This window comes from Excalfactoria chinensis, chromosome 16, assembly GCF_039878825.1.
Source record: "Excalfactoria chinensis isolate bCotChi1 chromosome 16, bCotChi1.hap2, whole genome shotgun sequence".
Taxonomy (NCBI): domain Eukaryota; kingdom Metazoa; phylum Chordata; class Aves; order Galliformes; family Phasianidae; genus Excalfactoria; species Excalfactoria chinensis.
In genome coordinates, this window is record NC_092840.1 from 10484748 (window position 1) to 10512576 (window position 27829).

At 45.8% G+C, this 27829-nt stretch overlaps 1 protein-coding gene and 1 long non-coding RNA gene across 5 annotated transcripts; one reads left to right on the forward strand and one right to left on the reverse strand.

The window, feature by feature from the left end:
* Positions 1 to 26778, reverse strand: LOC140259761 (uncharacterized). Of its 4 annotated transcripts, none has more exons than XM_072351369.1 (7): positions 26680 to 26778; positions 10558 to 11546; positions 8349 to 8400; positions 8146 to 8248; positions 6758 to 6921; positions 3572 to 3817; positions 1 to 3060 (listed from the first exon to the last, which is right to left on the reverse strand). In XM_072351369.1, exons 2-7 carry the CDS (start codon positions 11511 to 11513, stop codon positions 2323 to 2325), a joined length of 2259 nt encoding a protein of 752 aa, XP_072207470.1. In that variant the 5' UTR covers positions 11514 to 11546; positions 26680 to 26778; the 3' UTR covers positions 1 to 2322. The 4 variants fall into 4 exon arrangements, with proteins under 4 accessions (XP_072207470.1, XP_072207468.1, XP_072207467.1 ...); XM_072351367.1 differs by lacking the exon at positions 26680 to 26778 and adding an exon at positions 26090 to 26571 and having other exon boundaries at positions 6758 to 6846; XM_072351366.1 differs by lacking the exon at positions 26680 to 26778 and adding an exon at positions 26090 to 26571.
* LOC140259763 (uncharacterized) lies at positions 13013 to 22098 on the forward strand. The gene is made up of 4 exons (XR_011905441.1): positions 13013 to 13183; positions 13710 to 13814; positions 19844 to 19971; positions 21659 to 22098. It is a non-coding gene; the product is annotated as an uncharacterized lncRNA (long non-coding RNA).
* Positions 26779 to 27829: the final 1051 nt, after the last annotated feature.

A 27829-nucleotide genomic window follows, 5' to 3' on the forward strand; every position in this document is an offset into this window, starting at 1 on the left:
AGAACTAATCCTAGTTGGTATTTACAGGTGGAACTATTGTAGCACTCAGAGCTTCCGTTTTCAAGTTGTGAAGAATTTCAAATTGGAGGAAAATCTCAAGTTCTTTGAAGGTACAAAACAAGAGATGTCGACATCTTTAGCGGTTGATTTTAGTGATCTGTCTAAAAAGAATAGAAACTTCAAGAGGCAAGCCAGGAATTTAAGCTTAAGTCTCCCATATGCTGTGCTTCAGGTTGCTCGTGGTTGAATCTGCTCTTTGGTTACAAAGATACATAGCAGAGGAAGTCAGTGTAAACAACCTCATTAGCTAGGTTACTGAGAAGAAAACCACACTCTAAAGCTTGGGTGTTTAACTGAATGCTGCAGTGGCAGCACTGGTGTGCATCACAGCACATCCTGGTGCTTTGGGGCAACATCTGTCTAACTTGGTATTTCAGTAAAACAAACTGTCATTACATTGCAGAAATTAATAGTTGAACATACTTTTATTGGAAAAAAGCAACTTTCCCAGCCCATCACGTGTAGGTATTGTCAATAATTGAACACAGCTTCTTTTCCAGAGCAGATTTTAGTACTTCAGTCTCTAGAAATGCAAGAAGTAACATAGCATTGACTGTTTTATAGTGTGTATGAATTTAATACAGTGGAAATCATTAAAACACTGCAGGCTTCTAAATATCTTTTTGTCATAAATATATTAATTCATCCCTCTGAGTTATGTTACGTTAATTTAGAAATAAAGCCAAGAACTTAGAGACACACTTTGATGCTCCAAAACGATTTGATGCAGCCTGATAATAATAAATGCTGAGATTTGTCTGCTGTTCATCTGAGTCAGCTGCTACAAGGCGTATGTTCTGGCTGCCACTGTTACTAGATGCAAGGCTCATGTCTGTGCAGACACTTACACAAAACATTAGGCAAAACCTACAATCTTGTGTTGCATATCTCAGACATTAATAGGTGGCAGATGGAAACTGCAACAGCAGGTGAAATCATAAATAATTCAGTTAGATATTCCAGGAATCAGCCTTAAATGCTTTAACATAGAAGGATTAAGATGACTCACTTGTCACCCACTGTAGCTAATACAGGAGACTTGTATGGGAGATTTCTTCCTGGCACCTGTTCTATAGTATAATTTGCTTTAAAATAACATATTATGTCAGCTGTAAAATATGGCTTCTTAGGGAATTTCTTTTTATTTTTAAGCAAAATAATTCTAAGTTGTGAGTTGGATGTGCAAGGTTCATTTGCAAAGACAGGAAAGTATCACCAGAAGGTAATTACAACAGCGATGGGATTATTAAAGGCATTAGGACAAGCAAGCTTCCCTTTGGCTCTGTGCTTCACTGAATGCCCTGGATTTGTAATCAGAGTGGCACAGCTACTTGTTATCTAAGGAAAAAGTGAGCACTCAAAGTTTGCTGTGCTTAATTTTGCCTTTCAAGTCTTGCCTACGAAAGGAAGGGAAACAGTTCTTCAGTCAGTGTGCGTTACCAGTAATAAATAGTTGGTGGATATAGGATCAGAGCAGCTGCAAATATCCAAGTGTCAGATGATGAAGACTATTCCTAATGAGTATTTCAGTGTTTTTGTACACATGTTCCTGTTGCCAGGAGGAGCTGCTTAAAAATGTGGCGGACTGAGGCATTGTAAGCTTATGTAGATCTAACAAAAATAAAGCTAGGTCAGACTTGAGTACAATTAGCATCCAGTATGGTTTTGCTCAGCTTGTCTACACTCTTTAATGAGTTAGTATGTGAGATAATCATGATTTTTAATATTAGAGATGTTAATGCTTGGTAAACTTTGTGCTAGAGTGCAGAACTTATGAAATGTTTAGAATTGTTTACAAAACAGTATGCAGACATGCATGATGAATTCTTACTTGTGCAGGCACACCTACGAGCACAAATTAACTCATAGCTTCTAACAGAAGGACTCAAGTGGTACCACAGTGACAGAGGACTGGCTTACATTTCAGATGTAAACCATGACGTAACCATCTCGGATGACTGTCATATCTCATGCCAGAAAAGATTTCCTGCAGTATGAACTACCTTTTCAGATGCTTTCATGAATAAAGCATATCAAAATTCCATGCAGAATAGGTTTGAGGTCAATGAGCAAAAGGGAGGATGGTACTTGTGCTGTTCTGTAGTACGTATAGCTGTAATCCCAGTGGTGAGACAAAGACCACTCTCAGAACAAAGTTGTGTCCGTGTATAGCTGTCCCACAACCGTTTGGCGCTGCTTCCACTCTGTTCAAGTGCCTGTTGCCTCTCTTTGTGAACTGGTGGTTCGCTCTTTCTGAGAGTATCACTGGGCTGAAGTTTGACATAGTGTAGGAGCAGCTAAGGTATCAAAGTTCTGTGAGGTCTCACTAGTATTCACATCTGCAGCTGATGAGCTCTGCTGGTCCCTGGAAGAGTTAGGGACCTTCACCTGACCTTTGTATAAACCAGGAGATTTTGCCCAAAATGGAAGATTTGATGTCAAACTGGCAGAACTGTTGCCCTCAACAGTCAGAACCACTGGTTGTTTGTCTGGCTCTGCTACTGCGTACACAGCATTTGGTTCAGACAGATGATCTCCACATTGACTAAGGTGCTCAGCTAGGACCAGAGGCTGCTGATCATCTCCTTCTTCAGAAATGACAAAAACTGGTTTGTTTTTATCTGTTTCTCCCCCAAGGTCCTTTGTTTTTGAAGCACTGGCCAAATTGATTTTCAAGGGGTTGGAGCTCTCTAGAGTACTCTTGGGGCTTTGGCTGTTAACTGGAGATGCTGCCCCTAGATGTCTGGAGGGATCCAAGGACCTCACACGTTTGTTGTCAGGGGAACCAGCTAAAAATCCAAAGTAAGGATTCCCAAACCTGGATTTCTTCAAGTTGCAGGAGCTTAGCTTCCGCTGCCTTTGTGCAGACAGAGTGAGGGGGTAGGAAGCATTGCTGACAGATGAATCAGAGTAAACCGTTTCAGAAGCTCCCTCTATGTCAGTGGCTGAAATCACCTTTCTGGTGGGAACACCTTGAGTTCTTGCAGCTGTAGGAAAACCCTGCACAAAATTATATTAAATTAGTAGTCATGCTTTGAAAGGCAACTGTCTTAAGAAACACTGATCCCAAGGGAACTAACTAAAAGTTAAAATTCCTTGTTATGGTACAGGTTGGATATTTTCTTTTGCAGAAGCCTGTTAATACCATAGAAAACAAGAAACATCCTCTATTAGCTTCTTAGTCTCTATTGCTTTGATGGCAATGGTCAGTGAGACCTAGATATGTATCCCATGCCTCCAGCTTCCCTGCTGTGCAACAGTAATATTGAAATTACTGTTTCAAATACCTCAAATTGAAGGAAAAAAAAAATATATATGTTAGAAAACTCAATGAATGCAGCTTCTTAGCACTTCAGGAAGGGCAGAATAAATTACAGTATAGTTAGGGAAAAGAATTTCCAGCATCCTAAGCAAGATGGGCCAAGATGTGCATTGTATGTGCAGATTAGAGGAGCAAAGTAGGGGGGCACTGAAGCTGACCACCCCGTGCTTTTCTCCTAGCGAGACTTACGCTGTTGTCAGCCAGCTTTGTGAAGGGACTATTGGTGGTCCAACTGCACCACTTTTTTTGTAGCTGTGGTATTGGAGCCAGGAAGTCATGGAAAGTGCGGGCACTCCACGTGCGTTGTCTGGGATAATGGTTTTCCATCTGGACATTCCTCTTCTCGGCAGTATCTGCTCCTGCAGCCATATGACCAGAAGTCATCCAGTCAGACACGGAGCCTGGGCTTGTGACGCTTCTTTTCAGGTTTTTGTCCTGAAAATAGTAAGTAAGTATTGTTAGCAACGTCTTGCCAACAGGTTTTAAAAACACTTTAAAAACTGGCCTTTAGTGCAACCAGTCAATTTCTTCAGTTGTTCTTTTTTTTAAGACACAGGAATGAAACTTCTGTTTCTCTTTCAACATTCTGCCTTAGAGTCAGTGGCTTCCCTGGGCAGCACAAGGCCCAGAGTGGAGCCAAGGGGATTTTCAGTTCACATAGGAAATGTGTTTTATCGGGTGGTAAACATGCTTTACCAGGAAGACAAGATGTCTAGACAGGTGTAAAATTGGCATCGTTGGGAGCTGAGCACATGAAATCATTCTCACTAGCTCTATGTATGAGAATAGCTCTGACACAGGAATGAGCTATGGCCAACTTGTAAGGGCCCCATGCTTGCTTACTTTATACGTTCTTACGTTGGTTTTTAAAATGACAATATGTATGTGGCTTTAGAGGCAGAAAAGCTAAAGAATGCCTCGCTGTCCTACAATCTCCTTCTGTGTTTGCTAACGCTTCACCTGTTGCTAATATAAGCTCCTTGATCCATAACTGCGCATGTATTTTTAATTTTCAGCTGTGTGGATATGGCCGTCATGAGAAGAATGCAGAATCCACATTCCTGTAGTTTACATATTTCTTAAAGAGAGTCTGAAGTAAATTCCACAGTGTCCTGGATTTAAAAGGCCCCAGAGACCCAAGGCTTGTCACTTGTTATTTCTGATAAACAGAATCTCCCATGTTTCCACAAATCAAAGAAAATATTTCCTTAACAATGTCATGTTGGAAAAGGATGGGCAGAGAGGCGAGAAATCAGCTTCTCTGTAGGAAGCTGGCAGAGGTTCTATTCATGCTCTGGTTGAATTTGTTCCAATATTAAGTTCTTAGTCTTAGATTTGATTAAAGTAGCAGTCTTTATGAATCGTAATCCAGCTGTCTTCTCCTGAGAAGCCTCTTCAGGCTGTCTTAGGGTTTATTATTTTGATGGTTTTGAGACAGATGCACTGGGAGCAGCTACTGAGATTAATAACGTATTTTCTAGACTTTTAAAAATCTTCTGGCAAAAAACACGTCTTAAGCACTCTCCTATTCTTTAGCCAAAACCTGTTCATCTGACACTTGTCTGGATAGAAGTCAGATCATAGCTATAACCTAGCCAAAGGCTGAGTGATGCTTTAAACCAAATAGGACGTATAACTAATGAAGAGTGTCCAAAGGAGGGCTACAGGGTTGTGAGGAGGCTGAGGGCAAGGCGTGTGAGGAGTGCCTGCAGTCCCTGTTTGTTCAGCTGGAGCAGAGGAGGCTGACGGGGCCTCACAACCCTGCAGCTCCTCGTGGCACCTCTTTGTAGTTTGCTATGTTTAAATGAGCATTTTGGGTGAGGTGAATCTCAAGATGTTATTTACTATGCTGTGCAGACTCGGGATTTCACACATCATTCCATATGAGGGTTACTTCTCAGCTCCTGCCTCTGGCAGGTAACTCCTGCCTGCCCAGTGCTGGCCTACAAACGCTGGGCTGCATACCTCTGGCTTCTGCAGGGCTCAGGGATAAAACTGAGGAGCTGGGTGGCCAGGTACATCTTACACCCTAAAAATTCACACACCTGGAAACTAAATTGTGAACAGAACTCATTTTTACCTCTAATTTAGTCACCTGCAATTAACCCAGGTTGAGTGCAGGTGTGCAGATGGCCTGCTGGGCCCAATTTCTACCCCCCTCAGAGAAGATAGCCTGCAGCTGTGCTGAAAGAGCCTGTGCTTCTAATGGTGGACCTTCAGCCTTGCCAGGTATGTTTCTTTGACTTTCTGGGGGTTTGGTGCTGACTCCTTGTATGCAAAAAGGACATAACTGAGAAGGAATAGCTTTCTGAGTTGATGCAGTGGTGAATCACTTTAATTCTTTGATTACGGGCACTTAGATTTGCTTGAACACTGTATTATATGTATGTGTGTGTATATATATATATATCTCCGTGAATCTGCTATACTTACTTATGGAATGCATGGCGTAATAGAAATGTTTTGCTATAATTGTTTCTTCCTTCTGACAAGTGAGGGGAAAAAGGAAGGAAAATGGGTTTACTTTTTGTCCAGAAATTGTATTTGTATGTAGTTGCCACAGGGTGAAGCTCTCTTCATTGGAAAGAAGGACCAAGATGTAGAAGGGCTCAAGAGGGCCTGATGTGGATGCTGATACAGTGTATGTGCCCTGCTCCTCAGAAAGCTTCATTCAGGTGTAGCAATAGGGCTGTTTTCCTTGTTCTTTTCCTTCTTTTTTGTTAATCAGTGTGGTTGATTGGAGGAGGAGTTCAGCACATCTTGTGCTAGCGAGGGAAATTTCTAATCAGCTTGCCTCTGTGGGTAACTTACTAATCAACTTCAGGGATACAGGATGCTGTTGCTGTGTAGCCTGTGATTAGAAACGTTATGTGGGCTGTCTTGGGGATGGTAGGTTCCTCACACTGGTTCTTTCCGCTCTTGTGGGGAAAAAATAGGGGAGGATGTTGGGCAGTGTTGACCTGGCAAGGTTTTCATGTAGACTTGGAAAGGACTTGCACTGATAGTTGCTAACTTGTGATGAAGAGAGCTCGGAAGTCTCAGGTCTGGCTGCTGTCATCTACTTCTAAATAAGCATGTGGCTAGGAGCAAAGAGGAAGGAGCTAAAATAAGGAAGGTTACTAAAATGATTTAGGTTTGTATGTGTATGTTTGAAAGGGTGCCAGTGCTTTCCCCTTGAGGGTTTGGTTTTTAGAATAAATGTTAATTCTTCATGTGAGCTGGGGAGACAGCGACGTAACTGTCTGACAAACTGAGGAGCTGAAGAACTTCCATAAGCACTTGGTAGTGCATGAGTGGAGGAATGTGACAAGTGCTATCCAAGAAGGACATTGTGTGCCTTGCTTTATCTCTAGTGATGTCCAGGAGTGTTCTTACCTGGATTCTGTAGGTAGTAAAGCTCAGCCCACTGGCTCCGGGTCCAGCAGAAATAATAAACACTTCATCGCTGCCTGTCTCAGTGGTCACTGCAGAGGTGGAAGAGGGCATGTCTGGGTCAGTATCCTGAGGAGACTGTTCTGTGCTGCCTCTGCAGGAAGTGACTGAGAAGAGAAAATCCATATAAAAACAACTGAGGAGAGCCAAAGCTTCTGTTCCTAGCTCCTCCATGACAATTGCCTTTCCTCCTCTCCCTGCACAAACTAGAGCCACTTCGAGCTGTCACACCAGTCAGATCTAAGCTCAGACCAAGTTCACTCTCCTGAACCGACAAGCTTTTAAAAATAAGACAGAAGTGGATGAGGGGAAGAAAGGAACAACCTTGGGTCTGCTGTTGCATAAAGACAGACCCAAACTGAAATCCACTGTCCTAAATGCACCAGGTTTTCCCACAGGTCAGAATGTGGTGGTGGTGTTGTTTTTAAAGAGTATTCACTCATTCCTGTTAATGGTGAGCTCTGCTTTTTTCCTGAAATGCAACCATTTTCTGCTTGAACTCTGGTGATGCTGCTCCTGCAGGCAGCCATATGCTGCAAGTGTTTGCACCTGCTTGCATCCCCAAGGCTTAGCCCTCTGGTCCAGGCCAGGATAGCCCTGTCTGTGGCTCCTGACTCTGATCTCCTCAATGACCTTTGGCAGCAAGTAATTAGCTTTTGAGGAAGATATTGCTGTGAGAATTGTGTGTAAAAGCTGATGGTCTAGTGGGAAACTGATGGTGTATAGCAGTGTATGGTGAGGTGGTTCCATGTAGGTCTTTCCCCAGAAGGAATGCTAATAGAATTCATTGGCTGTGACTCAAAATTGCAACAAGTGATGTTATCTGCAGCTTGGCTGGGGAACTCCTGCTCTTGTTTTGGAAGCACGCGTCCAAGGCAGTCTCACTCCAGAAGCCTTTCAGAAAGGCAGCTCCAGCAGTCGAACATGTCCAAAGCCAACGAAGTAATATAAAACTCATCCTTTTCCAGACAAGGTTAGACACAGGGCAGATATTATAATCCATATAATAATTATGGATTATTATAAACAGCAGTTGCAGCAGCCTGAAGCAGGCATATTATCTTTGCTAACCCAGTGTCTCTGCAGCACTGTGTACTGTGACGGCTTCTGCTGGCGGTGTCCTGAAGCTGTGCCCGCGTGCTCCTTGCCAGGGGAATTGCCGTCCCAGGGAGGGGGGAGAGCAGCAAGGGCTATTCCCACAACAAAGCCTTTCTGCTGTCAAGTAGCTCTCCAGCTGTGCATGAGGGAGGAGGGTGGGCAGAGAAATGGTCTGATTAGCAGGCCGGGGCCATGGGGTGCCCTGACCTGCTCCCGGGGTGCGCCGCGCTTACCCGCCTGCTCCCGGCTGACAGAGTGGTTGTTGTTTTCATTCTCCCGACTTGGCACCACGAGCTGGAGCTCATTGATATCAACAGCGGAGTTCTGGATCCCATTCTACAACTCAGAACATGCCCCAGTAAACATTGTCAGATAAATAGTGCAACAGCCAATATGAAAGAGAGAAACAGAAATTGCTGAAGCCATTAGCACTAACCTCCTGGTCACTGCATACGTTGGATGAGCTCCTTTTGGGGCACGTTCTCTGCCTGAAAAGGAGAGACAGCAACAACAACAACAAGCCCACGAGTGAGTTAGACCCAGAGAAGGGAAGGTCTTGGCTCATGTAGTGGGAAGTCAGCTGCAGAAGGATCTGTCCTCTCTCCAACTGTCTCCCCCACGACATGCTGCAGTGTCTGGCTACCAAGGAGGGCAGTGATACAGATCAGTGCGTAGCTCGTGCATATGAAACACCCAGTGTGCAAATAGTTTGGTTTGTGCACCTGTGTTTCTAACTAAACTGCCTCCATATGGATGGACAGAAGTGGAGGACAGCTACAAACAGGCAGGTAGAGGCTTCTGGGTTTTGCCTATCGTGAGGATGGCACAGGAAAACTCTGTTTTTAGCCCAGAAGTGACTAGAATCTTCTAGGAGAGCAATAAATGAGGAAGGAGAAGATCAGGCTGCAGGCCGTGCCTAGCAGGGTGGTTTGTATGAAGAGAAATGGCACACAATGACTTGAGGAAATAGCTGTATGCATAGAGGGGTTGTAATTGGAAACAGGTCACTGGCAGGCAATGCAGATGTAAAATGCAGTTGCAATCCACAGGTTGCAGCCATCAAGCAAAAGTCTGGCTGCGTTGGGTGGGATTAAAACTAAATAAGGTGGACGTGCCTCTTGTTCTTGAGGCTTGGGAAAGAAAATAAAAAATACCCCATTGCTTGAGCCAGGCCTCATGGCCAAAAGTAATTAGAATTATTGGCCAACTAACAACTGAAGCTTTCATTTCCTCCCCAAACAGCAAACAAAAGCTGCAGTGTGGTGGAGACTTGGAGTTTCCCCAGAGAGCTCTGCCCTGGCTGAATGCAATGAGCCTGAGCAGACACTGCTGACGACTTGGTGCATTGGAGTGGCAGCAGGTGCCAAGCTTGGCCCTGGGCATTTCTAATCCTGGCAAAGATAGCTCCCTGCTACTTTTAGCTGAGCAAGAGCATCACATGGAAATGGTAAAAAACACAGCTAAATGCCAATGTGGTGCCGGAGGAACAAGCAAAGCAGAGGAAAAAGTGGGAGGCAAGTTTACGAGGCCAAGAGCTTGAAGTTTACTCTTAGCATCTTCTGGTGGGGTCTCTTTTGCAGTGGCACATTCCAGCCAGGGCAAGAATTTATATACAGTTAATATCTATCTCCTGCCCAAAAAAAAAGTGATGGAGCAATGAAAGGGTGTCCATGCAGATGTTAGAAGATATGAGCCTGTCCCTGGTGTTGTGGCAGGATGTCCTCAGTGACCAGACTGCACAACATTTGTGTGGAGTGAAAAGGCATTGAGTTTTCTATGTTGGTTAACAATAGCAGAACCTTACTATGCTTTGCAAATACCTGAGAAGCAAAGAAGCAAATTGTACATATGAGCAGCATGGCCTGAACTTCTGAGCAGTCTGCACAGAGCACCTTTCAGGCAGTGGAAGCTCAGACTGCTGAGTACTTTGGTTTGAATAACATGCAGCTTTGTGGATAGCTGCAGTGGAATTAAATGGCAAGAACTGCCTACTCAACATGTACATCAGCCCAGGGTGCTGCCGTAGTGAAGGCAGAGTGTTTCTGCTGCTTTTGAAACCTGGTAAGGGTATAAAAATAATTTAGTGTCTGGAAGACATTTTCCACCAGACGTTTTCCTTTAGAGCTAGCAAAAAAAAAAAAACCCAAAAACGGTAGTCTAAATTAGCGTTTGGCAGCATTTTAGTCACTTATTTTTCTGCAGAGCATTAGTGATGGTTTTAAATTTGAAGTGAAGATGCAGCGACTGTCAGCTCAGCCTGCCTGGGAGATGTGGGGAAGGGAGCTCTCCATCCTTTATTTGTCCATTGGCCACTATAGACCCAAAACTGAGAAACAAGTATTGAAACCAAATAAGGACTAAGAAAGACCCCCACCCTCAGGGAGCTTCTGCAGAGGAAAAGAAAAATAAAATAAAAAGAAGAAAGTAAATATGAGGTACCAGAGCTGTAGAACTGGGAAAGAAAACTGTGAAGCATAGGGCAGGCATAGAAATTGGCATTGGTTTCCTCTACCTCCACACACTACTGCACCAAAAGGACAGCAAGCATTAGCAGAGCAGAGCAAATACGCATTTCTTTTCTGGTCTTTCCTGTCCTGTACAGATAATATCACATGCTTCAGAGGCTCAGACATCCATCACCTTACCTGCAAGCTATGCAGACAGCAGAGAGCAAAGCAAGTGCAAAGAAGACGGTCCCTGTTAAAATTGCCAGCATCATTATGTTTTCCATCCTCTCCTGCCTCACAGCATCCACGGTGTCAGGTTCTGTGATGTTCTTGTATTCAAAGAGCATTGCAAAGCCTCTGCCCCGATTGGTGGTGGTAATGAGTTCCATGATAACCTCAACCATTTCCAGAGAAGACCCAAAGACCATGGTCTTGTTTAAAGGTGAATTTGGTCCACAGAAACGAGAGGAAAATGTGATGAGGTCTGAAACGTACAGCACATCGTGGGGACAGACATCCATTGCTGGCTGTTGGCTGGAGATTTCCACTGGCAGTATTGTTGTGGGAAGCGTCCAGCTCTGTTCCAGACTTTCATCTCTCTCACTGGCTGCTATTTGGGCAAACAAAATATTGCCTTTCCAACCTTCTTTTGTTTCTTGGCCGCTGACGTTTTGTCTCTGTGTTGTGGCACCACCAGAATCAGGTTGTTCTTCTGTTTGAGTCTCCATAATCGCCTTGGGTCCCTTCGTCTGTTTTGACTGGTTTGGCTTCATCATTGGCATCTGCTTGGCGTCATCATTGTTTGAGGCTGCTCCTGGAAGTTCATCTAGGTGACCAGGAAGTCCTTTTGACTGGTCTGCACCGCTCAGATTCTGAGCTGCCTTTGACATCCAGCTCTGAAGAGAAGATTTTGTAGTCTGGAGAACAAAGTCCAGGTTTTCCTCGGGAGGAGTCGCATCCTTACTTCCTGTTATTGCAGCGGCTGGAAAGCCATCCCAGGGGGTTGGAGTTTCACTAGAGCTCTCAAAAATGTCAAAGTCAAAAATTTCCAAGATGAGGTGTGTTCTGATGGGAATGAAGAACTGCCAGACGCAGTGTGTCCCCGGGTAGTAGTTGTTTGGAAATCCTGGTGATAAAATCAGACCTCTTTCCATCGACTCCACCACCGCACCACAGGAATAATAGACCTGGGAAATAAAGCAAATACACTTATTTCTTGCCAGAGATGATATACAGGACACAGCATGCTGGATCTATGGAAGGTCCTACCTCTTCCCTTTAGTGACTGGTGTAAAGTAGCCTTTTACAGGTTTCATGAATTCCTAGATCTTGAGGCTATATCCTGCTTTCGCATTTAGAGCCTTAATCTCTACTATGGACAACCAGCCTTAGAGACTGAGTGTGAGTTGAACACACAGCTTCAGCAGAAATGTAAACCTGATGAGCAGTTCATGAAATGTCCGTTTTCTATCCCTATTTCTGTTATAACAGTGTCCCTTTCTGCTTTTGGCTAATGCACATTCCCAGGTCATTGAATCCTGAATACATCTGTTGTTGACACACAACTCTTTGCTGAACAAGTGTGTCATCCTGAACAGCTGGCAGTGTGATTAAAAACCTTAGGCTGAAGAAATACTGTGTCACTACAGCATCTTGAATTCTATGTTAATTTCATTACAAAACCACTTTTTAAAGTGCAAAAAGGCCTTTGCACCGATGATCATCCTCGAATCATCCAAACAACTTGTTTTGGTTTCAGAGACGTTCAGTCTTACTTCAGTAATACAGACTGTTTTGATCGGGTGCATTCTCTCTTTAAATGCAAAGCTTCTGGAAATAGTGCCAGCAGATACCTGCTCCCACTGGTAGGCTAGCGATCTGCAAGCGTTTTGCATAACAGCCATAGTGCCGTTTGAAATTCATTTCTTCCTTCTCCATAAACAGCCTTCACAATCCAAACAGGAAGAAACAGTTGCACTTTAAAGGTACGCAAAGCTGTTTTCGAGCATCTACAACAGCCTTTCCCAGAAGTGTCCTCCCTGAGCCCTTGTTCAAGATGCTTTCCATAAACGTGGAGGGCGCAGTCTGTGCTTGGGGCAACGAGGAAAAAATAAGTCACGAGTGCCGAGGCCACGAGCCTTGTGTAGGAGCATGTGTTTGCTATCATTAATTGGAAAGGAAAGGGAATGCTTCGGGGGGTTGTTTTTATTTTTTATTATTATTATTGGAAATGATTAGTTGTCTCGGCCTGTTATCTATTTAAACACAAAGGAAGCTTGGCAGTAGAACAAACAAAGCTTATGAAGTCCATAAAAAGCCACAGAGATCAAAATACTCCAGATTTATTTTTTTTTCTCCTGGTCCCTCCCCCTGTACCATATTGAAATGGAATGGAAAGGAGAAAAAAGCAATGCCAAACGTTAAAAGCCCGTAAACAAAAAGGCGGGGTGTTGCAAGGCATTAGCTTTGTTTTCCAACAGGTGCTTTTCATATTCAGAGTAATTTCGGGGGGGGGGGGGGGGGGGGGTTGCCCGGGCTGCAATAGCAAAGGATCAAAATGGTGGTAAAGTAGAAATTGTTTTCCATACTCCAGGTTGAAATCCAATCTTTGTTTTTCAAAGTGCCTCTTAAATCACAGGTTGTGTTAATTATAGGGGAATGAACCGCGGGTTTCTCATTTAAGGCATCTGGACCATGGCTTGAAGTTTCAAGTGAAAAAGAAACCATGTGCAGCTGCCCAGGTTTTCTGTCTGATCATTGGTGCTGTGCAGCAAGTAATGCCAAGATGGCTCAGCAGTACGCTACAAGTATTTTTCTCCAGGAGGTAATTTGTTGTTATTATTTTAGTCTGAATCAGTTTATGCAAGTAGAAATACAGAGGAAAATGTTGTCAGTTTAGGAGGATACAGGTCCTAACTTTCACATTTGCATCTGAATTAAGGACGCATTTAATGTTACTCTGTAAACCTTGCTGATAATCAGCTGGTTTCCCTGATTGTACCCTCCCTTCCCTTAGGGAGAAGGTTACTCTGTGACACAGGGAGCTTCCCTGTGACCTCCCTCTGTGCTGGGGTGTCCGTGCAGATTGTCTGTATTTCATGGTAGTCTCTTGAGCTTGCTTACAAGTAAGATGCTGGTGTAGCAAGATGCAGTGTGTAATATCTGGTTTTCCATTTAAAAGAAGCATCCAGTTTTGGAGACAGAATGTGCACCAGAACTGTTGCTGCTGAAGGGTACTTTGGTCTGTAGGAGGATTTCGTGTGGGCCCAAACTTCCATAGTTAGTGCTCACCGAGGGCTGAGGTTTTGTTTGGAGGAACATGCCAACTGATCGAGTTCTCTTTTTTTCAGGTACCAAGAAGGCAGTTGGAGGTATTCACACCCCACCTCTCCTATCAGAAGACTCTGCTAATGTCTAAAAGCAGCTGTCAGCTCAGAGGCTCTCGTGCTGAATGGGTAAGTGCCTTCCTGAACGTTTCTCAGCCCTACTCTCAAGCGAGGTACACCTTCCTGCATTCACTTCCACCTGAATCTGTCCTCATTTGGAGAAAAATACTGTGCAGACTCTGCACACACCTGAGGAGCCTCAGGTCCAGGTTCAAAGGCCTTTTGCTCCCTGTAAGCCACATGGCTGCCATTATTTAGCTGAATCCCAACACAGTGACCTGCTGTAGGAAACCGTAAGGTGTGAGGAAAGGCAAGGTGTTCACCAGGCAGCAGGGCCATATGCTGGCAGCTGGCCCACAGGAGCTCTCTAGTGATAAGTTCTGGTCTCTTCCCAATCAGTAGAAGTAGACAGGGCTGAGTTTTTAGGTTTGTCTGGCCTGCCTCCAAAAATGGAATGTTTCTGGCATGAGGTGGGAGCTTGGAGGGAAGGTGGGGAGGGTGCTGTTGCACAAAGATGGTAAGAGGAGGTGACATGGCATGTGGTTTGTCTTGTAAAGATGGAAGCCCTGCTGAAGAAGAGACAAAGTATGGGAATGTACTGGCTAGGGAAACCCTCAGACTATTTGTGTTCATAGGTTTTGCTGCAGCCCGAATAGTGCAGTACTGATACATTCTCTTCATGTTAAGTTGCTGTTTGCAGCACCCTGAGGTTGCTGCCCTGCCTGTATCCCATGCACGGTCCCAAAGGCATTTTCCTTTTGAAGTGTTTGTTTCAAAGAAGAGAAAGGAGGACATCCTGTTTTGATGCTTGTCATTCCTCTGCAAGCACAATCTCAGATCCTCTGCCTTGGGTCCTGCCCAATGTAGTTTGTTTTCTTTTACAGCATAGTAAACCAAGGAATATCGAGCTGTCTTACCGTGCAGGCAGAGCCAGAGTGAAAGCCTCAGCAGAGCAGGCTGGAGGCTTACAGCAGAGCCGCTCCATTTCCAAGACATTCTCAGGGGCCAACCCACATACTTAACAGAGATACCAAGTTGCAGGCACGCAGGGAAAAGATGTGCAAAGATCATAACCTACTTCTCCCTCATTCATGCATTATGCACATCTCGATTTCTGTGCATCTCTCACATGTGCTTCCAGTTTTAGCCAGACTTAAAAATGTCACTTCCACTTCTCTTTAGAAATGCCAGAGAAGGAATAATCAGCTACATCTCAAGCTGACTGAACATTTAAGAGCTGCTGCATTTATTAGTGTCTTCAGGAACAGATGTGTATTATCTCCTTATCCAAGTTGAAGGGCTTTTTGGTCTTTGCTTGAAGGCTGTACTAGAAAGATTTAATATTAGTGTAACGAGAGAAGATGGGGATAGAAGTTGTTTATGCAGACCTTAGGCATCACTCTTAAGTCAAAATGCTTGGTTATGATCCCATGCTTATGACCAAAAGAACCTTTTATGTTTCATCTTTTCTTGTGAAATGTGTCCACTAAATTAATGATACTTCGCTGATTATTGGGGTATTGAGGGGATAGCAAAAAGAGAACTTCTCCAGGTAGATTTTCTTAATTTGCTTCAAAAACCTATTATCCTGCTGCCACTCGGTGCCAAAGCAGGACTCCAGGCAGCATATGGCCCTTCTACAGAAGCCTTATCTTGTCAGCCTCCAGCTGACTCTACAGCAACCATAGAGATATGCAATTAGCTTTTGGACAGAGATGGATATGGTCTTAGAATCCAAGACTGTTCAGTCTGGGTGTCTAAATTTAGCCCTCTGAACTCACCGTGGTATCAGTGGAGTGAAAAGAGAGCAAGCTTTATTTAGGATCCCTCACCCTCCAAAATTAAATACATCTTACGTCCTCACATGCACACACGTGTGTTTCTTTCAAACAGCTGGCAGCACTTTAACACTACTTCACCAGCTCCTTCACATTTCATTCTGCCCCAGGGACCGCTTTAAAATCCCAGATCCACCAATCTGCAATTGCCTGTAACATGCAAAGGGAGGTAAGGAATCTTGGTTGCTTCCCCCTCCAAACAGAGGAGGTTCATTTTGAGTTAAATATCTCTGAGACTCACTGGGGTGACTGCACAGAGCCAGCCACGTGGGATGTAACACCAAATGGCCTGAACTTTCAGCACAGCAGGAAGAAAATGCTGAACTTCAGACTTTAGAAAGGAAAAAAGAAATAGAGAGGGAAAGAGGGGAAGTGGCCGTTCCCTTCTTCGAGCTTAAGGGGGGAAACAAAATACAGGCAGCCTTTACTTGCTGACGTGGATGGAAACAGCTGCAAACTACCAGAAATACAATTCTTGTGGTTCCCAGTAGAAGGCCCAGGCTCTCCTCTCACAGTGCTTCCAAGTTACAGCAGTCTGAGCATTTTGGATGCTCATCAAATACAGGATCTAAGGAAAGACTATCCCAAGAGTAAGATAGAAAACTCCAGTGTATTGGTTTAAGTGACCACATTTACTTCGCTAGCTGACTGAGCTAGAGATCAAAGTTGGTAGAGATTTTTTTTTTCCAGCTGGAGGAGAAAGTTAATCAGAGGCTTTATAAAATTAGCACTCTACTTAATTTTGCATTTTCAGGTCATCTCTTCATGAAAGCTTTATTATTATTAGAATGAAGTAGATACAGCAGCAGCAAATCTAACCTATTTTTTCACTTGGCAGCATAAGAATTTGTGGAAATGCCTTAAAATTGCTGTCCTCTCCACTAAATTGCCTTTGCTCTTCAAAGCATAAGACAGCAGCAAAAAGGAGAATCTCCTTCTGCATTATGGCAATTCCTCAAGCATCTTTGGATGCTTGGAAGTAGAATGCCTGGTGGCAGTAGATCAGGACATGGGACTGACAGAAATTGCTGTCAGCTGGCTTAGAATTAAGGAGAGAGTTGTTCCTGTCACCTTTTTCCAGTTCTTAACTGTGATTTAGTTTCAGACTGATCCTCTAAAGAATTCTTAATTTGGAGAGTATTCCCTCTGCTGAGAGGTCTCCGCTCCCTCCCCATCCCAACACAAACCCATACAGCAGCACCCCCAGCCAGCGTTCCTGCCCTGTACCCTGGGGAAGCTTAGAGCAATGAGAACTGTACGGGACTTAAGAGTAGGACCCTGAAACCAGGCTGAGCGCACATTTGCTTTCAATACAATTACAGTACCAGAGCAGTCACCCTTATGTTTTCAGACAAGGGTCCAGGATTTATTGAAATGAGCACAACCTGCAGGATTTAAGCAAAACCAAGGCTGCATTTTTTTTAACAGATGCTCTGTTATTTCAGCAGTGGGTAGCAGCAGTTCTACCACATGGATGTGATTACGGATGTGACATTTCCACTCTGCAAATCCCATTTCCAGGAAAGAACCCATCTTGTGTGCAAAGTAGGAATGTAAGGCATCGGTTTTGCAGGGCCCTGTTTTCATGCCTATCACCATGTTTTCTGTTGTTCTTACTGGTTCAGGACATTTGAAGAGAACCAATGCACATGTAGGAAGGGAAGGGGACTATGAAAGCCTGTAGCTGCAGGTGAGGGAAAGAAAAAGATTGCCACAAGAGCAGAGGAGCAAAGCAGGAATGCAGTGCTGCAATTACAGCAAAGAATGCAATGTCTGAACAGGGCTTCAGGAGTTGGAGGCCCAACTGTGCCTCCCACTGTAGGCATGCTGTTTTCTCTTATTCTTCCCATATGTGAGTGTGCTGCAGCTGAGCCCTGAAAATCTAAGAAAGCCTGCTGGGAAGGTGCTGCTTTATTTCACAGGATAACAGACAACATTCTCTTGGCTTTGTGGGGAAAAAAAGAGTTGGTAAGGTTGTAAATGTTTGTGTAACCTTGGAGAAAGGCAGGTAGGCTCTGTCAGAACAGAAGGAGCATGATGGGGTTGGGGTCGTCCTCAGCTGCTGGCAGGTGTCAGCAGCCAGCTCCCAGCACCTGCCTGGGGATGCAGCTTTTCCTGTATCCAAACTGCTAGGCAGGCCACTGCCACAACAAATCTCCTTGAATCCAAGCAGCTGTAGAGTATGTGGCAGGAGAAGGTCAGTGATCTCATTAGAGCTAGGAGGCCCAGGCTCTCAGCCGCATCAAGGTCCCAGCTTCACAGCTGCAGCCTATTTTGATACCTGGCCTCTAACAGATTGCATAACTGTGCCATGAGGTCACCATCCCTCCTGCTTGATTCTCTCTGAGAATGGGAGGTGGGGGAAAAGAAAATCACAAAAAAACAACCTAACCAAGAACATGGGCACTCAGGCAACCACCAGACGCAGCGACACACTCCAGTTTCTGCAGAGAACAACAGAGCTCCTCATTTGACTCCAGAGATGCAATGCCTTTTTCTGCTTACAAAAAAATGCTTGTTCCCAGAGACAAAAAGAGGGGCTGTTTCCTGAACAATCACCCATGGAACAGTACAGCTTTCCATAGCATGAACAGCAGCATACACAGTCTGTGCATACGCTGTAACTGACGTTTTGTACTTTCCTTCAGAGCAGCCACAGAAAAGTTGATGCTCTGCCTCTTTTGAGAGGTTTTCAGGTGAGAAGCAAAAGCAGTTTCTGCTCATTAGGCCTGAGATTCCAGCCTGCATGTAGTTATGTACAGTGGGTAGAACTACCTAAAGCTTCCCAGGTGAAAGCTGTTGGAATACTTAGATCCAGGTGTTCTTACTAGAAATTAAATGGCAGATCTTATTCTGAATTCTCTTTCACTCCCCACTGCAGACCCACACCGCAGCATTCATGTGCTTCTCATCTCCATTTGAAACAGAAGACACTCGGTCTGCTCTTCTGTGACATTGTTTGAAATATCTATTTAAAACATGCAAATCCAGTTGCTTGGAAAGGCCTGCTTGAATAGGCAAACTTTCCTTGGGGGCAACAATTACACTTGTAAAGTGGAACTGCATCAGGTAGAAATTCATCATCAGTACCTCATAGGTCTAATGCTGTGTGTTCGTGCAACAAACACACATGAAATACTGTGAGAGCAGTCTGAGCACTGTTTTCCCTCTTCAATCATGACAGCTGCTTTTCTGGCTAAGGAAGCAGATGACATAGGTGAGATAGCATCCAGCAGCGAGTGCTAGGCCTCGCATCAGCAACCAGCTTTTTCATGTAAGGCTTTCCAGGCTAATCCCTGGGGGCTGGAAGAGCTAGCTCTTTTGACTGGACACTCCACAGGCAGAGATCCTGCCGTACAGATACGAGGTGCCATATCAAATAAGATCCTACATCCATACAAAGCTGCGTTCTTGTTTGTCTTCAGAAAATACTCTCATTCAGACATACAAAAAAATGTAAAGCTTTAGAAAAAGAAACAAAGGAATCATTTACAGTGTCTCCTCAGGCAAATAATCATGAATATGATGGGGACCATCATAAATGAAAGTAAGGCTGTGTAATGAAGAGTTCAAGATGCCATGGCCATTTGCTTCGGGGTTTTACTAGGTCAGCAAAGGACTTGTTTTCTTATAGAGCAAGTTCTCATTAATGAAGTGTACACGACACGCCGTAGGAAAAATTAACAGTGAACGATAGGGCTGGTGGGAGCGGATTGGGGTGGAAAAGGAGTTTCCAGAAGATCAATCTGGTTTTCATTTTCTATAAGCTGAACGGGCCAAAGCAGCTCAAATTAAAGAGTAGAAAACATGCTCAGATTATGTCTGAACTGCTTGGTAACCAGACAAAATACAGAACAAAACAAAAGCTATAGCGCTGCAGTAAAAGATTGCTTGTGGAGTTCAGTAGAAAAAAGTCCATTCAGCAAGTTATGTGTGCTCATAGGAATCTGTGAAACTAGTGTTCCCAAATAAACTTTATAGACATATAAAAACCTCCCAGATATTCGGGACAGATCTGAATAATGAAATCCACATGCAGCTTAGGTGCTCAGAAATGCTTTTTTGTTTTGTTTTGGCGGTACCAAAAACAGGAGAAGAAGAAACTGGAAAGCAATCTCGAGCAAGTTTTGCTGGTCACTTCCCAGCAAACAAATTTTGATCTTTTAAAAGCCAACAAAAACCACAGATACTTGTAAACTGGCTTTGCGAGAGAGAGCTGTTTGTGCTTGGATTTCAAGCTGCATGACCCTATTGTTTCAGGCAGACACTTCTGATGTTCCACACGATGGAAGCCTATTGTACAAACATATGGAGAAGGAAACAGCCCGGATGTGAAATTCTGAAGCTGAAACTCTGTGGGAGCCAGGCCATTTCTTCAGTCAGTGCAGGTAAGAGGGCTTGTACAGAAGGCTTGGGTAGTGATCTTTACAAAGGTCACAAAGCCAAAAAAACTACCTTCTCTCTTTCATGCAAAATCTTAAGAGTAAGAAAGATATTTTAATTAAGTCTCTGAATCAGCCATTGCTGCAGCTAGGGCTGACCATTCGGAGGTCTGTTATGGTCCAAACACACACTCTGTTTCGGATGGTATACAAACAGCAGCACCTTTCTCCACCTTGCTGGTTCAGGATCAGTCTCCTCTTGTGTGCTCTGTGAAGGGAAATTTCCAAGAGCCCTCATTTGCCAGGATCTCAGAAGCAGGGTGCTTGTAAATTTTACTTTACTGCCTTCTCATACTGGGAGATCGTGAGGGCTCAGCGGGGAGGGTGTGGGAGAACACAGGGAAAAGTATCACAAATACTGCAGCCAGAGGGAAAACTGAGCACTGGGTTTGTTGTTACAGGGTCCCAACCAGTGAGCAGTTTATTTTTCCAAATAAATCTGCTTTGCAGACATCCTTTCTTCTTTCCCATTCAAGTTTCAACCAGGAAACCTGGAATAAGTTACGGTTGATTTTAGAGGCAAATCAAAGCATTTGGCCTACTGAGCTCGCATTTAAAGTTAGCCTTTATGAGGAACTCCTTGGGGCCCTTGTATTCAAACTGTGAAGTCTGAGATTCACCTGAAGTGCCCACCCATACAGATCTATAATGAGGCAGGAAGACAAGGGGATGGGCAGATGGGGCTTCAAGCCTCACTTCTAACAGTAAAGGCTCCATATTTCAAATCAAAATTAGGGAAAAAAAAAGCAAACCATCAAAACAAACCTTTAATAAAATTGTAAATAGCCGTTCCAGGTGGTATTCTTACTAACTACCCAAGACCAGGATAGGGCTGGATTTAAGCAGAATGGATGTGTTGGATATCCAGCAGGCACACCCACCTTGGAAAGGCTGAGCAATTGTCTTCCTTGGATTTGGATTAGGCTGGAATTTCAGAGGCATTTTATCCCAGATCTCTTGTATTCAGGAAGCTTTCCTTACTGGCATCCTTGACACTCAGCTCGTGTTAGTAATCCTGCTACTGCTTCCCAGAGTAATGAAACACAAGTACAATGGAAATGGGTTAGTAAAAAGGTCGGTGAAATTCCGCCAGTCTTTTCTTCAGACCTGACAGTAGTTCTGAATGGAGGCTCTTACCAGCCCATTTTGTTGAGGTGGTTTGATGTTGCAACCTGGCTGCTAGTTTAAAGAAATGAGAATAAAATAGTGGATGAAACTGAGATAGCACAGCAGGTTATGGCTTGCATGTGGCGAATTTGCTTTTGTTTTACCCACTTTGAACACCACCCACCCCTGCTTATACCAGAGTGTAATGGTGCTGCCTGTACTCCCCCAGGACCAAGAATTTCATATAATTTAATAGTTTCTGTAATTAGATATTTGTGAAACTGAAATGCTCTGATGAAAGGGGCTGTAAAACTATTACCAGCTCTTTTGCCATTAAAGGACTCCACCCAACCCGAAATACAGATGTTGTCCTCAGTGCACATCATTACTAATCCAAATCAGCAGTACTTATGGCCTGATTTAAATCCTCCTGAAGTCCAAGATGAGTTCTGTGGGTTTGAGTAGGGCCTCAGGAATTCTCGAATGGAAATTAAGTCAAATTAGCCTTTTCTTCTCTCAAAATTAGGACCTCTTTTTCCTTGGTAATGACAAGAGCAAGACTATTTGAAGTGAAGTATAACACCATTTGCTGCCAAGAGCTGTATGAGGAGTTCTGTTCTTGCATCAAGCCCAAGGTCTTTCTCTTGACTGCTGGATGATCGCTCTGTGTACCAACGCAGGACTCTGCAGTGCCCCATCCCCACCCCACCCTCCTCCTGCCCTGGATTTCTACAAAAGGATTCGATTTTACGTTTAGTATTTCTCATACTCAAGGAATGACCTAAAGCATCTTAAAACATGGCTGATACGGTCAATTATGTCCAGCCATCAGGCCGGATCTTGATTACTTAATATTGATAGACCTGATATCTAAACTGACCCAGTAATAACAACCGTGATGAAAGGGCAGAGCTGCTGCACCAGACATGCCATTGCTGTAGTTCTGCTGCTGCTGAGTAGCAGCTCTGGTACCAAACACACCACGTGTTCTTCAAGAAGGGAAGTAGGAAGAACATTCCACCACCATTCCTGGTCTGTACTCAAAGAAGCAAATGAAGGAGGAGAATAATTGTTTGCTGGTTACTACAGGAAAGATTGTTTGCTGGGTCTTTTTAAACCAGTACAACAGGCTCGTTTGCTTCAAGCTACTTAGATATTAAAGAAACAAAAATGATTTCAGCATTTTCATCTCAGGGATTGCCAGCATCTCTGGAGGTGCAGCGCTCTTTCACCTCCTTCAGCACAAACTTTACCCATCCCTCCAGAAATCCTCTGCCGCTGCCTTCCTTCTCTTACCTCGACAGTTTCTCCCATCGCCAGCCCTGGCAAACAAGAGAACCGCGGGTCAGCCATGCAAAGAGAGAACCCCACGTGCTGTGCCGGACTCAAGGCCAGCCTCATCCATCTTCTCTGCTCTCAGCTTCCTCAGCGCTTCAGTAATTAGAATTATCAGGACTGAAACACTGTGGACATTATTGGTGCTTAGCGTGAAGTTAACAAGAGAGCCAGATTTACAACGTTCTGGCCAGACAGAGAATTAATAAAAGTTAGGAATGACTGCCCAGTTCCAGGGCTGCATGCTGCAGGATCTTATTTTGCCAGAGACTCCACATGAACTTTAGCCTCCAGGAGAAATCCGCCTGCATTTTTCTCATTGACATACCAGTCAGACCAGTGGCAGGACATAAACGAACACGCATGAAAAATTAAGGTTCAATGACCCAGATCAATTATGTGTTAAAGGCGCTGCTCTGGACTCAGTAGGAAATATTCGAAACAGGAAAAAAAGAACTAAATGGGATCATTCATTGAAATGACCTGGAAATAAGACAGAAATCTGGTAAATAAGTTCAATGCAAGCCAGTTTCATGTAGTGATGGTAGTGGACAGAAAAAAATTAAAGAAAGGGGGGTAGGGGAGAAGGAAAGGAACTACTGAGACTCAAGTAATGTTCCAGACTTCTGGGTACTGCCATGACCAGTGCAGTAAAACAAAGCAATTCTTATGCCTTCTTTGCACACAGGTGATGTAGTGCAGTTTACCTCCAGAAATAATGGAGGTTTCTACCTGGAGCTACAAACCCTGCTCATGTGTTAGGAAATAACCCCTACACCTGGCAGCTGGGATCAGAACCAGATGTGTAGCACGTCCAAGCAGGAGCAGGGCTGCTGCCATCAGCACTGAGGGATGGACTTTTCATCAGATGTATCTCTTTTGCCTCTGCTTTTCTTAAGGCAGAGGTTGACCACGAACATCCTCAAACCTACTGTGTTTCATCACTTGAGCGTCTGCATGCCCTTCCCTCCCCAGTCAGAAGTGCATGTTTTGCTGCTCCAGTTGCATAATTCCCTGATTCAGCTGCATGCTTGGTTGGCCTGGCAGGAGCCTGGGACAGTCGTTGAGATCCTGGATACATTGCCAATTGTGCAGTGTGCTTTGTTGATGGGGGCCGTAGAATTTAATAGCTGAAATTTCATACACTTTACTAATCAGGCCACATTCTTTGCTAATTGAGGTGCATATTTTAGTAGTTGATTTTGCTGTTGTTGTTGTTTAATCCTTCAGTGATCTTGGGAAGGATCCTGCTCCCTCTGAAGCGAGCAGGAATTTTGCCATGATCACCGGGACCTTCACCAGGAGACTGGGATCTCTGCAGGTTCCTTCTCTTGAAAGAAACAACAGACTTGATGCTTCCTTAAGCCAGCGAGTGAACAGGCGAATGCTAAGTGAAAGATGGCACTGGCACAGAGACCTCACCACGGGGATTTGATTAAACAGATAATAGTTCATGGGCATACAGAGACCTGGAATTTTGACTATGTGCTTCTTTCATCAGGCTTACATTCTTCCTTCAGGATAAACAAGCCATTTCTCCACACATCTTATTCCATCTGATACAAACTTACAGGAGGAAACACCATACACCTTATCTTCAAATTGTCTCTTATTTGCTCTATCTATCTCTGATTCTTATGTCGCTGCACTCCTCAGTTCAAGGGTTCCAGAGAGGGCTCTATTTTGCTACAAGACCTATTTCATCATCCACACAACCCTAGAAGATCCCCATGGCCCCCAGCTCTGACTGGCACAGACCACCTCACTGGACACCCAGCTCAGTCTGCCCTCCCTCCTGCACATGGTGCCCGTTCCAAGGAGCCCGTTGTGGTTTTCATACTGCTAACTCCACGCAGGCAGACAATTCATTTCTCACTTCTGCTAAACTGAACCAGATTTGAACCAACCATTTAGAGGAGGATTTTTTCCTAGCGAGGCAACGCCATCAGAATATAGCCAAAACATAAAAATAATGAAGCCTACACAGCTAGTGCAGACCTTGACCAGTGAGGAACAAGTACAACTTAATCAAAAGAATAACAAAATAGGGAGCAAAAGATGTGTGCCCGTGTCTATATGCATGAATTTCACTGTCCCATTTCGGCAGATAAGCAATAGAAAATGCCTAAGTTTTATTCTGCAGAAGAAATTGTCCTGCATGTTTAGAAACTACGGGCAGTGAGCAATTACACGAATAGCTGACATACGTTGTGCCTGGGAAAGTAAGGGGGAGGCTGCTGCTGCTTCTTTAAGGAGACACTTCTGCTATGGTACCTGTGGTCAGTGCTTAACTGGTTCTGGTAGTGCTGCTGGGAAGGCAAATGGTCCTGGCCATTGCAAATGGTCCTGGCTTCAGAACCAGGGATTGGCTGGGAAACACGGGAAAAAGACAAATGGAACGAAGCGAATAGGGTTTGCTGATGCACACAGTGTCACACCGTGGAACTCACACCCGAAGACACACGACAGCAAATACTTGTTCTGTCTCATGACTGTCCAGGCAAAATTAGAACGAAGCACAGGAAGGATGTAACAACTTCAGTCAGGGTGCAGTTATGCAGTGTGAGTGTGCAGCTGGGTGCAGGAGTTGTTCACCCCCAGCAACAAGCCCGAAGGGAGGGTAAGTTCCAGATTACATATTGCAGTTCTGAGTTAAAGAAGAGACAAAAGACAAAACCCCACAGCCACACAGTTCTACAGATTCAGTACTTTAGAACCGAGACCACGGCTTAAGAACTTCTCGGCAGCGATCTTTACGTGAGTGAGATAAAACATCTTAATTTCGGCACTGAAGTCACTGCTGTGCTGGTATGTGCCGTGGCAGGGAGGGGCTGTGGCAGGCTGAATCATACCGTGCTGCTTTCCCCCCGGTAAAGCAATCCCCCGCTTTTCTTTTGACTTATTTATACGTAACTAAAGTGATACCTTAACAGAATATTGTTTTCTTATAACGTAGTTGCTCACATTTCATAGATCTAAGAACCTCCACCAGAAGCGTGAAATCCTGCTCCAACCAGAGCCCACAGGGGTCCCATGAGAGCAGCAGTTCGGGGCTCTGGCCCTTCTCGCAGCACCCAGCTCTTGTCGCCCCGCAGCCGCCCGGTGCTCCCGGCGCTGCTCTGCCCCGCCGCGCTGCTTCCTCACTGCCTCCCCCGGCCGCTGCCAGCGCCCGTCCTGCGGAGCGCCCGTCCCTGCCGCTACTCACCTGCTCCCCGTACCGCAGATGAGGTGCACGAGGCAGGAGAGCAAAGGGAGGGTAACGCGACTCGAGGTGCTTGTTTTGGGTTCCCTGTGCCAAGCTACCCCTCGTTCTGTCCGCCTTTGAGCAAGTGCTCCGATTTCTGCCACGAACGCTGATATATCGGCACCCACCCGTGCCGACTCGGAATCACCCGAGGCAGACTCCTGCAGCCGGCCCTAAGCAGGCGGCCTTAGGGGTCCGGCCGCAGACCCCACCCCGGGCAGCCCCGCCGCATCCCCGCGTCCCGGCGGATCGTGCCTCCCGGCGCAGCCTCCCGGCCGTCAGCTTTGCCGGCCCCGACCGCTGTCCGCGCCGCGACCCCGCCGTGCCGCGCCGTGCCCCGCGTGCCGCCGGGGGCGGGCAGGGGCCGCCCGGGTTTACCTTGCTGCCTCCCGCCCCGCCGAGGCAGAGCGCCGCGACCGCCGCCAGGACGAGCCCCGCGCCGGTGAAGCTCCGGCCCATGGCGCGGGGCGCTGAGCCGAGCCGTGCCGTGCCGAGCTTTGCGCTGTCGAGCCGCGCTGTGCCGAGCGGGGCTTTGCGGAGCCGTGCCCTGAGCGGGCGCCGTTGCCAGAGACCCCCCGAGCCCGGCCTCCCCGCCCCTCGCCCCCTCCCCTGGCTGCTCCCGGCCCCTGCCCTCCCCCGGGGGGCACCTGCGGCGCGGGGCGGGGGGACCTGGGCTGGAGGGGAGCGGGGCTCGCAGGGCTTTGTCCTTTCCGAACTTGGAAAGCGCCGGTTTGGAGGCTGCGCGGCCCCGCGGGCAGCGGCTGGAAAGTTCCTCCTGCGGGGAGATGGGGGCGATGGGGGCTGCGTGACCCGGAGCCCGGGCAGGGTCAGAGGAAGGGAAAGGGGAAAAGTGATCGAGCCTTTCCTGGGAGGAAAAGTCACCCCGGCTTCGCGTGAGCACGGAGGGCAGGGAAGGAGTGCCGCCGTGCATCCGAGGGAGCCCAAAGAGGGAGCTACGCAAAACCCACCAATCTGCGTCCCGCAGCCGCTTAACCTCTCTGGAGGTGATGGGAGGGCAGGGGACGCTCCTTATCCCGGGACATTTTGTGGGCTGCCAGCTGAAAAGCTCTCCTGTCCCCGTCCTGCAGTCAGCACCACGCAGCCCCACGGCCCCAGCGCTGAGAGGTCTCTGTCCCCACAGGTGGCAGCGAATGCCGATTGCCAGCTGCAGTTGGTTCTCATATTCTGCAGTGGGTGCAATAATTTATTATAAAAATAGAATTTGGGGTCCAAAGTTAGTGGTTTTACACATGACCTTTCTGCTTGGAGCTCTCTTCTGGAGCTCAGTTGCATGCACACCCGTGAAGCAGCACGCAGACCCGCTGCCAGCAGCAGGTGGGTGCAGGTTTGGCACTGCTTGCCCAGGAGCCTCCTGTGCTGGCCCCGGTTGGACTAGGAGCGCTGCTGTGACCCGTCCCAAAGTCCTCCTTCCCACAAGCAGGCATTCAGCTGGCTTCCGAGGGACAACAATGAAAAATGCCCACATAACACCTTTGGTTGGTTTCCAAGCAGGTGCACGTACCGTCCAGCTGGGGACACTGGGAGAAATAACCATGAGATGAGAGCTCTGTTTGCTAGGGGGGTCCCTTCAAAGGAGGGTACGTGAGCAGTATCTCGGTACCTTAATTGGGTTGTTTTTCCTCCTTGTATTGAGGGCAGAAGAAGATGCAAATAATCCTTTGTGTGGTCAAGTCTTATTTTACTCTTTTCTTCCCAAGGCAAATGTTGTGTAAATGGTGTTCCCAGGCTGTGACCCTGTCAGTTATTTGCCGTGATTGCTCATGTTCAAAGTTGCATTTTGCCCTTCCTGTGTAGCATTTCTTTGAGTTCCTTGTCAGCCAACACGGCACATACGGCCGCACGAGGTCTGCATTGAACAGCAGAGAGACAAGGGATTTTTCCCAGCAGAACGCTCCTGCCTGAAGGGCAGTCTGGGCTCTATGGCACAGCACAGCACTGCGCTGCTGTTCTTAACAGCGGCAGTTCAACCTCAGGGCAATGTCACCATAAATGCACGTGGAGCTTTGAAAAATCCCCCAAATGAGAAATCTGCTTTTTCCCACACGAGGCTCAGTGTGACAGAAGTAAATATAGAGATTCCTTCTGCTCTTTCCTTAT